Source organism: Carassius gibelio, chromosome A23 (assembly GCF_023724105.1).
Source record: "Carassius gibelio isolate Cgi1373 ecotype wild population from Czech Republic chromosome A23, carGib1.2-hapl.c, whole genome shotgun sequence".
In the NCBI taxonomy this organism is placed as follows: Eukaryota; Metazoa; Chordata; class Actinopteri; order Cypriniformes; family Cyprinidae; genus Carassius; species Carassius gibelio.
In genome coordinates, this window is record NC_068393.1 from 5,984,805 (window position 1) to 6,002,096 (window position 17,292).

Below are 17,292 nucleotides of genomic sequence, written 5' to 3' on the forward strand. Positions count from 1 at the left end.
GTTGGGTATCACAAAACGGAATATAATACGAAAAAATAGGTACTATCTTACAGCGGTCTCCTTTCCTCCACAATGCATTGCATCATGTCACGTTGGGGAGCAGTGTTGCCAACTTCTTTCAATGGAAAGTAGCTAAACCCTGCCTGAAAAGTCGCTAAATGTCGTTAGATGGTGTCATATGCTAATTAGCATATTCATGACGTAAGTGCGTCATATTATCTTGCCCTTTCTGTGCTCATGTACTGCATTTTAAGGCAGCTAAAATTCTCATTAAAAGTTTTTTATTATTATATTTTAATGTTTCTGTTGTCCGACAACGGAATTAATATTATAATGACTGAAACGCGGTCCATTAAGACTACATAACCAGCAAAATCCTATTCATGACATTGTCTAATGAAATCACATACACATAAGATTAAGATAATGATTGTACTGTGATTTCAGCTATACTTGTATGTAAAATAGAGATAGAAGCAACAGAATATATTTTTTTAAAGGGGGTGTGAAATGCTCGTTTTCACTCAATATCCTGTTAATCTTGAGTACATATAGAGTAGTACTGCATCCTTCATAAATCCAAAAAGTCTTTAGTTTTATTATATTCATAAGAGAAAGATAGTCTATACCGATTTTTCCCGGAAAAACACGAGCCGCTGGAGGCGTGACGTGTGGGCGGAGCTAAAGAATCACGAGCGCGAATAGGCTTTTGCGTTGAGAGCATGTGGAAGCTGTGACATTACCGTGAGGGAAAACCCATCATCCAAAACAAACCATGGCTAACAGTCAGATTCAGCCGTTTATTTATGATCCAGAATCAGATCCAGAGGCTGAAACTGAACGAAAGCAGCAGCAGCAACGACTCGCTCCGAGCGGGGCTCGAACCCGGGTCTCTGGCATGGGAGGGGACGCACTAACAAGGAGGCAGAGATAGTTTAAGCAGTTTTACTCATCGCCTACGGTTCCAACACATGATCGTGACCCTTTTTCCTTGGGATTGCATCATCCTTAAGAAATAAACGATACACAAATCCATCGTCAAACTGGGCCTTGTGAACAAGCATCTTCGAAATGCAGGGAACAAACAAAAACACTTGCACAACTCCGTTGATGCTCTGTAAAAATAAACTCCATCCACTGGTCCCTTAATGCTGTTTTTTTTTGGTAATCTGTGCAGGGTTGTCTTGCCCTGGCAACCAAAAACACACTTCTTTTGTGACTTTTCGCGACGCTCTCGCTCTGATCAGTGAAATGTCTGTGCTGCTCAGCCTCGCTATACGGGAGCGCGCGCTCTTCCGGCAGAAGTGCCTCAGGATCCATATAAGGAAATTCCGCTCCATCTAACGTCACACAGAGCCATACTCAAAAAAAACTTTCCGAAACTTGTGACAAACCGGAAGGAGTATTTTGGGAACAAAAATACTCCTTCAAACGTACAACTTAATTTTTGAAACTTTGTCCATGTTTAGCATGGGAATCCAACCCTTTAACAGTGTAAAAAACTCAGTATGCATGAAATAGCATTTCACCCCCCCTTTAACTGAAAGTGCTGCTCCTCTTTGCTCGCTGAACATAGTAGATGCAGAGAGAGGCGTGTGTGCACGCTGGGAGAGAGAAGAGAGAGAGAGAGAGAGAGAGAGAGAGAGAGCTCGTGCGGCAGTGCCGTAGAGTTTCAGAGACTAAATAAGGTCTGTCAAAAAAGTCGCTAGATTTGTCGCTAGTCGCTTTTTTGGAAAAAAGTCGCTATGGGGGTCTGAAAAGTCGCTAAATCTAGCGACAAAGTCACTAAGTTGGCAACACTGTTGGGGAGAGAATTTACCAAAGCCGCCTTGAGAGCATTGAGAGTGACTAGAGAGACGAGAGTATTCAGATAGCGCAGAACGCAGATTATAGATAAAGATAAATACATATATATATAGATAGATAGATAGACTAGATACAGTATATAGATAGATACAGACAGATAGATAGTGAGATAGCGACCAACAGCGACCCAAACGCACTCACTTCCCTGCAGCACAAGCTTTCTAACGCAGTTTACATGGGACGGCACCCACTCAAGCTCCTGTCAAACACAGCGACAGACACACGGCTACGTTTGCAACAACATTTTCACCGGAGGACGAGATAAACGCTTAGAAACGTCCATATAGCTAGCATGATGCCTTTTATTTCTAGATGACAAAGACAAAATTTACCAGTTCTACGACACTATGACAAAGGTTACCGGTACTTCTCTGAACTAACGTCATGATCACGGCCACTAGATATAAAGAAAACATTGATTTTCCACTCTGTGCTATTCAATGACAGTAATAAATAAATAAAATTATATATATGTGTGTGTGTGTGTGTTTGTGTGTGTCGTTATTGTGCACTGCTGCTCGTAACTAGCTCCAGTGCTCATTGCTGCGATGCTAAATGATACCAACTCTCCACTAATTCTCCTCGGACCATGCATTATAGGCTTCGACGGACATCAGTTCTTGGCAATTCCTCATTTGCCCTCTCACGACTGGCTCGATCGAAATTACACCGCTGCGGGCCATCATACATATTTGCTCTCGCCACCTCTTCCTCATCCCTGTCATTCGCTATAGTTCTGATGCTGCGTTCCAGGCAGGTTTTTGAGCTCGTAATCACTATTTCATACCACTACTAACGACTTTGTACCGTTCCAGGCAAGTTACGCCAAACTTTCTGAGTGCAAGTAATTGTAACTAGATTATTTATTTTATTGCAACGTTGCATTGAGCTAAAATCGTTTTTTCAACGAGTACTTCTTGCATAAACACTGCATCAGCAGGCAGTATTATTCGTAGGGGCTGTCATCGTTGTTTCGCGTGCTGTGTGACCTCGGAACTCGGAGTGCATCAATCTAGTATGAGACACAAATTCACGGGTGGGAAGTCACGGATTTGATTGCCATTCCAGTGTACTTTCATGGGTTTAAGGTTGGAAAAACACGGGTTACGGGTTGCCTGGAACGCTGCATCATACTAGACTGAGGCTACCTTTCCTCGACTTCTCCCCAACATGACGTCATCACCGAGTTGCGTAAAAAAACCGTTAATACCAAAAACTTAAAAAATAGGTCTTTAAGACCATTTTTGAGACATTTTAAAAATTATATACATATCTTGAGTGATTTATGTACCCATTAATCGAAAGTGGTGTTTAACCTGCAACATGGCCTTTAAAAATTGGCTTGAGTTCCTCTCACAAATTTAGCTTGTGTATATATATATATATATATATATATATATATATATATATATATATATATATATATATATATATATATATATATATATATAAATCTTAAATTTCCGCTATTAATGATGCATTTGCTTACAAAATGTTGTGCTCTTGAAGTTCTTTCTTCTAAGAAACTTTGCATTCTCTCACAAAATGTTTACATTCCCTCAGAAAGTTTGCAGTTGATACTTTGCTTTTAATCACAAAACTTGTATGTACCCTCAATAATATTTGCATTTACTCACAAAAATTTTGCAAAAAACTTTCCCCCAAAAAAGGCGGTGGTTCTTCCCATGACAAGAGGATTGCACACATCAGGCTGTTTGTGTTGCAGGAGGCCATCTCCCCTTTGCGCTTCAGCACACTAAAAGAGCAGTTCTAAAAGAGCATTCTGGATGCGGTTTTTAGCTGGCACCGGGTGATGCCATGATCGCTGCCTCTCATGTCTGGGCATTAAGCATGTTGAGGTGGCTTTCATGGATGGAGTTGCAGACAACATTTTGTTTCCTGCAAAGGGGCGGGGTTTAGGGCTGTGCAAAAAATATAACACGATTTCCATGCACATCTCATCAGTAAAGATGCTCCTGTAATTAGAAGTATATCTCCAGCACGTGCGTTCAGATTATGGTTTCCAGGTTTTCACAACAAATCCTGCCCAGTTGCTTCTCGAAACTAGTCCAAAATCGCGTTTCCAGGAGGTTCCCCGATAAAAAATTGCTTTCCGGGGTTAAAATGCAAGTTTTATGGCATGGTTGCCTTGGTAAAATTTGCATTTTAGGGTCTAAATATCACGTTATTGGTATTGTCGCTTCAACCTGCGGACATGAAAAACAACCACAGACTTGGCAACACTGGTTGGCATTTACTACACAGAGCCGTAATTCACTGACAATCTACACAAAATCGATTTTAAAATCGATGGCAATTCTTTGTCGATTTTGAAAGCGACTTTGTGTTAGTTGTCGGTAAACTTTGGCTCTTGTGTAGTAACTCCCGCTCCACCTGAACCAGTGTTGCCAAGTCTGCAGTAGTTTTTCATGTCCGCTGTTTGAAGCAACCCCAATACCAATAACGTGATATTTAGCCCCTAAAATGCGAATTTTTTACAAGACCATGCCAAAAAACACTGTCTATTTTAACCCCGGGAAGCAATTTTTTTTTATCTGGGAACCTCCTGGAATCGCGATTAGTTTTGAGAAGCAACAGGGAAGGATTTGTTGTGAAAACCTGGCAACCCTGATCTGAACACACGTGCTGGAGGTAATACTTCTAATTACAGGAGCATCTTTACTGATGAGATGTGCATGAAAATCGGATTCGCCTGTGCCGCTGCCAAGATCTAGGGTTCCCCCTGGAGGCAGCTTCCAGTCTGGTTTTATGGTGACAGTGAGGAATTCCCCTCTGAGGGCTCCTCCTTCTGCCGGCACTTCGCACGCACTAGAGCCACCGAGAGAACAGGCTGGATCCTTCAAGGGGGTACTACTTGTATCTTTCGGTGCTCCCTCTGACGATCGCTGCATCGGAGGGTGAGCCAGACTTTTCTGGAGAGGATGATCTTGGTGGCCAGTGTTGCCAGATTCAGATCCGGAAATAATGACTGTGTTTTCCCGGGCCGCCGAGAGCGTCAGGCTCCAGTGGAAACCTCCACGGCACCCCGAACCCTCGAGGCTGGACGATTGGTTTCTCGAAGTGGCTCGCACTGGTTCTCAGGGCCCCACTCCGGTGCCTTTATTCCCGGAGGTAAATAATGAGCTCACTGGGTCTTTGGCGGCCTACAGAGAAGCTGACTCTGCTCTAAATACCATGCCGTTGTTGCAGGTTCATCAGGCCAAGGCACTGAAAGACCTGCACAAGGGTAGTCACAACCTAGAAGTTCTCAAAGAACTCGGGCTATGAGCGACAAAGGTTCACTTTTTGTTCTCTGGGCAATGCGATGTCCACTATGGTGGTTCAGGAGCGCCTTCTCTGGCTGAGACTAGCCGACATGCACGAGACAAACAAGACATGATTCTTGAACTCCCCCATGTCCCAGACCGGCCTGTTCGGTCGGGTTAACAGGTTATAGGGTTGGATTGGGGGGATCTAAAATTTGGTCATGCAGAATAAGGCATAAATATACTCAAAAAATGCTGAGTTGTTTTAAACCCATCTTTGGGTCAAATATGGACTTACCCAACCGTTGGGTTATATTTTTTTAATTAAATTTTTAACCCCAAAGTTGGGTTTAAACAACCCAGCATTTGTATTAGTATTCAGCCTGTATGCTGGTAATATGCATGATAATAAGCAACTAGTTAATTGCGAGAATTGGTCCATAAAAACTAAAGTGTTACCAATTATTCATATATGCTGTGGACTGTGGACAAAGTTTTTACACCAAATATTCATTGAGAAACTATTAAATGTAATATTAATCTGTTACACTTACCATTTATGTGAGCAAAAAGTTAAAGGGGTTTAAAACTGGTGACAAATCACAGACAAATCATGTACATGTTATTTGTCACACAGGCCACAGTGTAAAGGATCTATTGAAGAGATTGCAAAAAAATGGTTTGATAATTTCAAACTTTAGTAACATGATAAATGATTGGTTAATGTACTGTATGTTTCATGAATTTGGCTTTAGCAAAGCAAACGGGGACTTTTATAATATTCAAAGAAACAGATACTGTCACTGAATACTAAAGCCCCATCAGTAAAGTTTGTTAAAAGTGCCGTGAAGTGGTTTTAGTCCTGTGTGAATCACTCATTGAATGCTTTGATTTAGTAGTCATGATTCATTCATGCCAGACGAGCCATGATCAGTTTTTAAACTGAGGAACTATGATGCATCAAACACGCGTTACACACTGCTTACCCAGAATCAATGTTCCTGCATTTATCTTTCTCTCCTTTCTTCTTTTTATTCCTCCCCAATTTTTGCAACTGTTTCATAAGTTTGATTGTGTAAAGATTTTAATGACTTTTGTCAGGGTGCACGCCATATGTAATTTGACTCAAATGGAATCGAAGCGATGTGTAAACTGATGTTGATCAAATCATTGAAAATATGTCTTGACAGAAAATTTTCCATTTTCCAAAAAGAGTTGGAAAATGTCAGCATTATATCCCATAGTTTAGTAGACATCTATCCTGACCCAGCACCATAGACCTAGTGCTAAACGTTTAATTGAAATAAAATAGAAATCGTGATTATGGCCTAGTGCAATTATCATTTGGTTTCTGACCGCATCACAGCAATGAGACAGCACTCATAAATATAATAATTAATATTCACTTAAATTCTGATTCTGGCAAAATATCTGTGCTGGTACTACTAGATTTCAGTTCTGCTTTTGAATTGGTTGATCTTAACATACTTCTAGAGCAACTGGAAAACTGGGTCGGGCTTTCTTGGACTTAGTGGATGTCCATGAAATGCAGGGTCCCACAAGGCTCAATGCTTGCACCACTCTTGTTTAGCCTGTATATACTCCCACTAAGTCAAATAATGAGAAAGAACCAAATTGCCTACCACAGCTATGCAGATGACACCCATATTTACATAGCCTTATCTCGAAATGACTACAGCTCCATTGACTCCCTCTGTCAATGTATTGATGAAATAAACAGTTGAATGAGCAAAAACTTTCTTCAGTAAAACAAAGAGAATACTGAAGTCATTGCATTTGGAAACAAAGATGAAGTGTTCAAGGTTAATGCATAGCTTGACTCTAGGGGTCAAACAACTAAAAATCAAGTCAGGAATCTTGGTGTGATTCTGGAGTCAGACCTTGGTTTCAGTAGTCATGTCAAAGCAGTAACTAAATCAGCATACTATCATCTCAAAAACAGCTTCCAGAAGAGATCAGATGTGCTCAAACATTATCCACATTTAAATCCAGACTTAAAACCGATGTGCATTTAGTGAATTAACACTGTGCTACATCCGAACTGATTGCACTGTATTTTATGTATAAACTGTTTTAATTCATTTTAAATCAATTTTAGTTTTTTTTTAAGTTTTTGTTTTTTGTTTTATTATTGTGATTTATTATGATTATTTCATGATTATTTAATTCATTTTATGTAAAGCACTTTAAATTAACATTGTGTATGAAATGTGCTATATAAATAAACGTGGCTTGCCTTATCAAATTGCAAAAGCTATGATTTAATTAAATAAATATATGCGCTGTGTTTTTCAGAGTGAAATTACACATGAGCAGATCATTATCCACCAGTGTTTGCATTTTGAGTTTGGGATGCTTTACATGCATTGGGGAAATCAATATGATTCAACCATCTTACCATACTTGTAATGAGTACTTAAAAGTATGTATTTTATCAACAAAAGAGAAGCTTTAAGGGCTGTTAATTAAAAATATAATATAATCAATTGACATGAAATGCTTTTTAAATTTACTGTGAAATATTACAATAGTAGTATTTCTTGTTTTTATTTAGTAGTAGTAGTAATGATAAGAAAAAATAAATAAATTATTATTTATTTTTAAATATATTAATATATAATATCATAATTTTCTAGCTTGCTAGATAGATAGATTGTTAGCTAGCTAACTATATAACATTTGGAAAATTGTTGGTGCTATTTGAGTTGTAGCTCTGATGAACATTGGCCTCTAAATATGAATGTCAAAAACAGAAATGTAAAGTTGTAAGACAATGAAATTACACATGTTTAAACCACAATGCTAAGCAAGTGCTGTAGACTAGTGTTTGACAGGCCCAGACAGGCTAATTAGAGCGATTACTGCACAGCTGGATTGGCTTGCTGCTCGACAGGGAGGGCGCATCAAAAGGATCAGTGGATAGAGAGGGCCTCATGTCGACAGCTTCTGCACCGGCATATCATCTGAGTTACTCGTCAGAAAAAACGTGTGGCGTTTGGAGTGAGCAGTTCCTCTATTGAATGATGAAGAGAACTGAAAGTGCGTGAGGGAGCATTGTGTAAGTTCCTCTGTGTTTGTCAGCTGGAACTGGGATATTTGCGGTTCTTTAGAAGAAACGGATGGCGAAACAGTGGGAGGAAAACTGTAGGAGAAAGAAAACATAAACAGCCGCAAAACTCAGAACATCAGCTGATGTAGAGGAAGCCCGGTTTTGTTGCATTATTTGGGAGTTTCAGATTAGCTTTTCTAGAGAGAAGGAGAGTCATATAAGGCAGAGATTAGTAGCTTGAATCATGGTTATGATTCTTCATATTGAATCAGCATCAGCAAGGTCCAGCGCAGTTCTGTGATTACACACATCAGCTACACACTGTGTATTAACACGGACAGGCAAAAAACCTGTAAAATAAAAATAAAAAAACCTTTTTGGAGCAGTTAGCGGTTAGCATGCTTACTCCAACATGTTGACCTGTGTCACAAATTTGAAGCCACTTTGCGTCATTTCCTATTTCCATTTCCTCCTCTTTTCTCCACCAATTGATGTACTCTCTACCATGGATAAAAGGCAAAAAATAAAAGTAAAAAGAAAAAATCTGAAGAAAACATCAATCATTTTCGCCAATGCAAAATGGCTTGCCATGAATCTAGGATGCCATGGTTCATTGCTAACCTTGCTAAACATAATTGTGCTTAATTTTATTGAATGTGCACTTGTAGCAAACTTCAAATCTCAGAAATACATTTGTGAAAATACTGTACTTGCAAAGTAATGCTACGTTCACACTGTCAGTTTTTGGGATTGACAACCGAATTTAAGCATATACAGGTGTGAGTCTCAAAATGACCTGTTCACACAGCACATTAAAGTAACATCTCAAATACTGTCTGTATGAATGTGCAATGGGAATCGAGGACTCAAATACACAGAGGTGGGTAGAGTACCCAAAAACTGTACTCAAATAAAAGTAAAAGTACTTCTAGAAATATTTACTCAAGTAAAATTAAAAGTACTAGTCTTGAATAGTTACTTGAGTAAGAGTAAAAGAGTATCGGATAAAAAATCTACTCAAGTAGCTAGTTACTAGTTACTTTGGGTCATATATACTGAGCCTATTTTTATTTAGATATATAGATAAAATGTATGTAATGTATGTGTGTGTGTATAAATGTATATATTTCATCAGCCAATTTATGTAATTTATTATAAAACCCTGTCTGTTTACTTAAGTAAAAGATATAGGTGTCATGCCATAACATATTTTTAATATGACTGACTCTATGTGAATTTAACATTGAAAGTTAATGTGAAATAAATATTGCTACTAATCTTTCATTGTTCAGAAAGAGAGCAAATAACATTTACATTATTAAAGATCATTTTCACTGACAGTCTCTCAGAAACTCCCATTAAAATCACTGAAACTGTTAACACTGTGAAATCAATATCTTAATTATAGATTCGTACACACATCTGCACTTTGTTATTTCTGACGAGAGAATTCGCCAGAAAGAGGTAGGCTATTCAGTCAGTGAGCGAGTGAAGGAAGCACCGGCATTTTAGCGATGACACATCGGGACACCTCTGATTGGCCATTGCATTCACGCCACGTAAACATAAAACCATGTCTGCATTTGTGATCGGAGGAACAACAAACAACAAGCACTACTCTACACTGCTTAAAAATTGTGTTTGAATCATCAGTGGCAAATTCTTTAAATATAAAAAAATGTACTTACAGTCTGTGAGTCAGAAGCACCAGACTGTCCTTGCAAAGTTGAAACAGCCCCATTTTAAAGAACAGCCTTTGAGCACAGAGCTACAGTGAGAATAAAAGTTACGCCTTCTTTCTTTGCGGGAACATTTGGGCGATGTTATGCAAAACGGTAATGTGTGTTTAAACAAGGCGTTTTAGGAGGGCGTGGACAAATCTTAATTTTATTTTCTTTGGATTGGAGACTTCAGTCTTTGCAACTTCACATGCACCAAGAGCTTGTAACACTCCAAAGAGAAAGGAAAAATTTTAATCGCATCATATGACTCCTTGTCAATACATTCAGCAGTACATTAAAAGTACAATAAATGTAATTATGAAATTGTATATAAAGATGCACTTAAGTAGGTAAAGTTCCACTAATTGCATTTAATATGAATTTAGTACACTATAATACATTTTCATCCAATTAAGTGTCTGAAAACATTACATTAAGTGCTCTTTTTAAAAGTATGTTCTAGTGTTTATTTCACACTGGTAGAACATTGCTATGTGATTGCTGATGTGTCCTATTTTTGTTGTGTTGCTGTGCAGTTGCTAAGATGGTGTCATAAAGTGTTTGCTAGGTGATTGATTACTGGCCATTTTCAGTGTAATCTGTGGGATTTTCTTCATTAATAATATCGTCTAATAGGTAAAAATTCTTATCCCTCTGGTCAAACTCATTATGCTTCCAAATGAACCACTACCAGGATCTCAAAATAATTAAATTATCCAACACCAAACACCTCTACAGAGCCCCACTTTCTTCCCTGTGTAAACTCTCTCTCTTTCTCTGCGTCTCTGTCTGACTGCAGTAATCCATCTGAGCAGCAGCATGGCTCCTCTAAGCCCCCGCTGGGTTCGTCGGCCATGACCTCTCGTATCCTGCTCCGCCAGCAGCTGATGCGCGAGCAGCTCCAAGAGCAGGAGAGACGAGAGCAGCAGAGACAGCAGAGCTCAGCGTACACACAGCCCTCCATCACCCAGAGCCCCGCCATCAACGTCAGCGTCCCCGCCGGCCTGCCCAGTGCCACCCAGGTGCCCATGGAAGTGCTGAAGGTAACGCAGGCCAATCATTAACATCTCCTTAGGATTTATTGATAGCACTTTTTCCATTTGCTGCATGTTGTCTTCATGTTATAGGTGCTTCAGTTTCTAAGAATATTGGCATGAATATCTCAAATGGCAACTGAGAATATGAAGTTTTAAAGTGAATTAAAAGTCTGCGTTGACTGTGATGCAATGAAAAAACAGCATACAGCTGGATAAATAAACTGAAAAAAAAAAAAAAAACGGCAAATGCCAGAAAAATTTTGCAACAGGTTTTTTGGATTGAAAAGATAAACATTTTTCTCAATTACATTTTGTTAACTGAAAAAATGTTAACATCTGAAATTATAAAAAAATTTTTTCGTAATATAGTGACAACCACCTTAAAAACACAGGTGGTAAAAAAAAAGACGTATCTCTTCCACAAACTGAGTTAAGTACTAGTCAACAGAAGGTTTTTACCAGAGCATTTTATAGTGGTCCTATTATGCCATTTTTTCGGTTCCTAATATTGTTTTGAGAGCCTCCTACAATTGGATTACATGCATGCAAGATCAAAAAATCTTTAGTTTTCTTAAAATATGCATTTAATATCACCTTATTTTCCAGCGATACTCAAAAGATTAGTTTCAAAGTAGTTCAAAGATTAAGGGCCCTATCATACACCCGGCGCAATGCGACGCAAGGCGCAGCGCAAATGTGTTTGCTAGTTTCAGTCCGGCGCCATTCACATTTTCCCGTCCAGTGCCATGCCGTTTAATTAGCAAATGCATTCGTGCCCATTTGTTCAACCTAAAAATAGAGGTGTGTTCATGCGCATTGCTGGAGCTGAAAATAGACTGTGACATAAACCAACTCAAACCTGGTCTAAAGTCTAAAGTCAATGGCGCAATATTTTTTTTATTTAAAGAGCGTGGTGGTAGAAAATGCGCCTCTTGGTAGGTCCACAGTGTGCGTTGACTTTGCTTATTACACACAGGGATGCCATGCCAAATATTAAAAACAAAAGGATTACAGTGTAAAAGAATATTATTGTGTAGGCTACATTATGTGCCAACATAAATATAAAAATTTAATGATGAATAGTCATTGCGTGTATTAGAATTAGGCTACCTATTTGCAATTCAATACTTATAATGATGAATGAAATTCTACTTCATCCCACGCCTTCTTCAGCTCTGGAAGCTTTGGTGGATTCCTGCTTGTCCCATAGATGATCTGCTAGCACTTTAACTTTGCGCATGAGCAGATCGGTTTCTTCACTTGAGAAGCGTTCAGCTTTTCCGCCAACAAATTCCATCATGTAAATAGCGATCCGCCATGGCACGAGCGCATCTCGCTCTTAAAGGGAATGGGAGATGACACTCTGATTGGTGTAGTGAATGTTACGCCCATTACTCATTAAGAGAATAGGGACAACCCATTCCAAAAATGCGCCCCAGTGCACAGACCACTTTTCCGTCGTTAAAATAGCAAAAGTGAAATTAGGTGATGGATGAATTGATATGAATGACATTTTTATTAAACAACTACAATCACAGGATTGTATTGACTAATTTGTTGAACTTCCAACCTTGAAAGCAAGTAATAATTATGGCAACATAAAGCACTGACAAATAAGCCTAGTGTAAACATTAATATACAAATTGCAGAAATATAAAAACAAATCTGTTGCTTTACCACACTACTTTTGGTAATTCAAAGTCACTTTAATAAACATGTAATCATGTGGACTGCACTTTTTAAACAATGTTAACTGTCTGCGCCAAATAACTTCACTTAACATTATGAATAATGCTTTTTTAATGTAAAAAAAAACTTACAGGGAAAAATCACCTGCATCACTTGAAACATTGAAAATAGCATAGAGAGAATAATTGTTAGTATTAGCTAAGTCAGCTAATGCATAGGACACACAGGTTTCCCTCCTCACCAACGACATTAAACACTGTGTCTATAGCGGACATGAGCAGCCAAATACAGCAGAACCCGTGACACTGTCTACACTGGATGCAGCGTGGAGCGACTCGACAAAACAAAACTGATGCCTTGCTCTATTTATGATGTACTGACACAAAGTTAAAATGATTTACAACGGTCGCTTTGTCGCATCCAGAGTACAGTAGAGCTGTTGCGGTGTGACGCGACAATTTTAGCATCTGTTAAAGACACAGTGAGTGAAGCCGAGAGTAAGATATGCCTCATCATATTTTCTGAATTTAGCCTTTTAATAACCAGCACCTGCCTTTTTTGTTTACGGTTTAATTTAGTTTCTTTTTGTGCTGATGGCCCTCGCGCACCCTTTATTAGGCTACTCTCTTTATGCTTGCTCTTGCTGTACTTTGATGTCATACACCGATCGATCTTCAAGTCCAGTCGAACACATCTCTTTACTCTCGCGTATCATGTGACCAAGCATAATTGCAGCCACTGCGATACATTTTTTTGTTTTTTTCATATTGCGATATTATCAAAAAATGCAATTAATCGTTCAGCACTAGTTCTGTATTTTGAACGGTCTATTAAAAATATATATATACTGATCCATCATTCAACAGCAAGCTTTTAGCTTTTGGTGAATCCCCTGTTGAACTCCCTGAGATTAGAGAAGCAGTCGTTAATAGAATGGCATGTTTGTAGGTGGGGTCAAGTTGTTCGCGACCAGCCAATGTAGAACATAGGCGTGCATTATTAAAATGTGTTATCCTGTGACGTGTAGCCATCATGGAAGTACTCTATTTTCCGGACTATAAGTCGCACCTTTTTTCAAAGTTTGGCTGGTCCTGCGACTTATAGTCAGGTGCAACTTATTTAACAAAATTAATTTGACATGAACCAAGAGAAAACATTACCGTCTACAGCCGCGAGAGGGCGCTCTATGCTGCTCTGTGCTCCTGTAGTCTACACTGAAAACAGAGCGCCCTCTCGCGGCTGTAGACGGTAATAGTTTCTCTTGGTTCTTGGTTCTAAATAAATGCAACTTATAGTCCAGTGTGACTTATGTATGTGTTTTTCCTTATCATGACATATTTTTGTACTGATGTGACTTATACGGTAAGATTCTAACGTACTAACGTTAGGTACGTATGACTCGTGTATGAATCAAAAACATGCAACTTGGCCAGTGCTGCCCAATTTTCAAAATAAATTACTCTTATGAGGCATTTTTTAAATGAAAAGTTTAGAAAGATCTGATTGATCTGATTATAATACTGCCCTATATTGTGCACTAAAATTGCCCAACATTATAACTGAAATATGTGATTTTTAGTGAATCAAAAACATACAACATGACCCGTATAGCCCAGTTATACTTGAAATATTCCTAAATTTTTCATAATAAAATTAAATGTCAATCAAGATCTTGTAAATCAGACTGAATCTGAATCACAAAATTGGGCAAATTAAGTTAAACGTGGCTAAAATCAAGATCTTATTAATCAAAATAAATTGAATGGATTTTTCATCCATAATTGGATGGTTACTGCTCAAAACAAATGGTCAAATAATACTGTTTCCCTTTATAAATAAAATGGTTCTAAAAGCATGAAACTGTGGCAAATTCGCAATAGAAACTGGCGAATGGTTGGCCAGGTGCATTGTCTTGTTTAAAGGGCTGGTCATGCTACCCTTTTTTTAATTGACTTCCATTAATACGCATGATGTGAATGCAGAAGAAAAGAAATGCAAGCTCATCCAAATTTTCCAAAGTTCAAGTTTGGTTAACTCTGCCTTTTGAATTCATATAATTGAAGTCATGTGACCAATTGAAGACCAATAGAAGTGGCTTCTTAGCTAAATGCAGTAAAGTGAAGTAGATTACATATTTATACAATTTGGATGTATTAAGTCTTGTTATGTTATATATATATATATTAGGGCTGGGCAAGTTAACACGTTATTATCACGTTAACTCATTAATTGAATGACGCCAACAATTATTTTATCGCACATTAACGCAGTTTTTTATTATTATTAAAGTCCATTGCTCACTTGCTCTGAATGCACATACAGGCAACCATAAGTCACAGGAAGGGATGCTTCCGATCAAATTATTTAGGCTATCATCAACATACACAAACCACAAAAGAATGCAGCTCGTAATCACGACTTCATAAGTGGGAAATAGGACATTTCTGATAGCACATGAAGACAGAAGAGAAGCGCTCTTGCTCAGGACAGTGGAGTGCATTGTTATTTTTTTTTAACTTTGTGGTTTATTATTTTGAGTTGTATGGAACGAGGTGGCACATGGCCCTCACACAATATATTGTTATGCTCCACACTCTGGTGCGGTTAGCCCTCACACTAACAGATCGATATATAACTGTGCTCTGGCCCACCTCTTCCAACCGAACCAGGGTCTACTAAATATAGCCCGCCCAAGGGTGGCACGGAGCGATCACACTAGTCAAATGAACCGGGCTTAGGGTGTCAAACACACTCAATCACCCTAATTATTTTCCCGCATCCCGCACATATAAGTCTGTACCCGCTAATCAAGTGTTGTCCTGCGTTGCACTCTGTTGCATTGGGTCCCGCAATATAGTGCAGGTCTCTACTAGGAAGGTGCCTTTTATTATGTTATGATCAAGTCTCTGAACAGTCATGAACAAACTGTTTATGCTAATTCTCGCTATAATGCCTTGTGGCGACACTGAGAATGCAACAAATACTTGCACTTTGCTATGAATTCTGACACACATTGGTTTGTAACAGCGTGTGAAATCAAATAATTGAACTGGATTTCACAGCAAAGCCTCATGTTGACCATGTTTTCCATGCTGACATTCTCCTCAACTTCCCATGCTTTAGCTGTGCCAGCATTAGTATATAATGCATTTGTTCTTCACTCAGTTCAACTTGAACTTGAGTCTTTATCAGCTGAAGCGTGTCTGATTATGATACTGCCTGTGAGGGAGAGAGGGAGCGGGGTGGGCAGGGGACAGTGAAGTGTGTTAAAACGCATATGGGGATTATCTTTCCCCAGAGAATTCCTCTTTAATGCATGCTGTGCTCCAGCCTCTTGGAATTAGCCATCTTTAATCCTATTTGCTCAGCTACATTCACAATCTTTTCATAGCTTTGATTCCTTGTTAGTCTGTGGAACTATAGACTGTTACTGATTTCTGTGCTATTGTGCACAGACTGTGATAATTACAACTAAATCTGCCGCATCCCAAAGGACTCGGGGTGCTAATGTCACTCGGTAAGAGCCGTTATGTTACATTTGGTCATTTTTTCGGGGAAAAGTAATTGCCAGCTGTCTTTGATAGGCATGAGAATAATGCTGTATAAGTGATTGTTGGAAAATGCATCGATAAAAGTGATATTGCATGACTATGACACATATTTTTAGGATTTGTCTAGATTAAGTGTTTGGCTTTTACCTATGTTAACGTCTTAGCTAGCTAACATGCTCTCGTTTGTTTTTTTTTGTTTTTTATTTGTACTTTCTTTTATGATTTATGATTTTTATGTTTGGTTAATTTTTTTTTTGTTTAATTATTATAAAATGTTCATGTTCAATGCTGTTTTTCAAACTATTATGTTTTTTGAGTTGTTTTTAATTTTAGAAGCACTTCTAATATTATCAGTTTAATCATTACATATTTTTCCAAATCAGTGTATATTGTTTTTTTTTTTTTTTTTTTTTTTTTTTTTACTATTAATTCATTTTATATATGAAACCTAGTTTTACATTCACTTATATTACCAGTTTAATTATTATATATTTTTCCACTTCTGTGTTGTTGGTTTCTTTTACATGTTGAGATGAAAAATCAGACATTTTCTTGAAGAGAAAAATGATTCTGTACTCAGTTTTTTTGCAGTGTTTCTATTTTGTTCATATAGTGTTGAAACACCTTAGAGATATTTATGAAGCAATTAATGTTCCCATATTTTGAATCTCATGCAAGGCGTGTGAAATGTACTATATTTATGCGTGACGCTGCCTTGTCAACAGAAGCTGATAACACAAATCTAGACCACCCAGCATGCTTCTGTACAACCAGTCTGATCCAAATACTATATCGTGAATGAAAATGAAAGAAATGTGCACTGTACTTTAAAAAGACTAATTTCTAAATTTCAGTGTACATTAACTGAACGATGTGGCGGAATAGACATGTTTAATAAAAGGATATATATTTAAAGGCATACAGACAGTTGAAACACTGAAACCTTGTGAAATCCCTTAGTCTTGTTTAAAAACATCTCAAAGTTTAGCATCTGATTTTGAGTGGCTCATATCAAAGGATAAAATGGCATGGCGTGTACTCCATAATCTTAACGTAGTATTTCTGTTCATTCAGTCGTTACTTATGCTAAGC

The 17,292-nt window shown here is 38.2% G+C and overlaps 1 protein-coding gene across 2 annotated transcripts in view; it reads left to right on the forward strand.

Annotated features, from left to right (window-relative positions):
* Window positions 1-17,292, forward strand: part of LOC127945089 (microphthalmia-associated transcription factor) — a 47,924-nt gene that overhangs the window by 12,136 nt on the left and 18,496 nt on the right. For both annotated transcript variants that reach the window (XM_052541661.1, XM_052541662.1), the window contains exon 2: window positions 10,723-10,966. In XM_052541661.1, coding sequence (XP_052397621.1) covers window positions 10,723-10,966 — 244 coding nt within the window. The remainder of the gene's footprint in view (window positions 1-10,722; window positions 10,967-17,292) is intronic.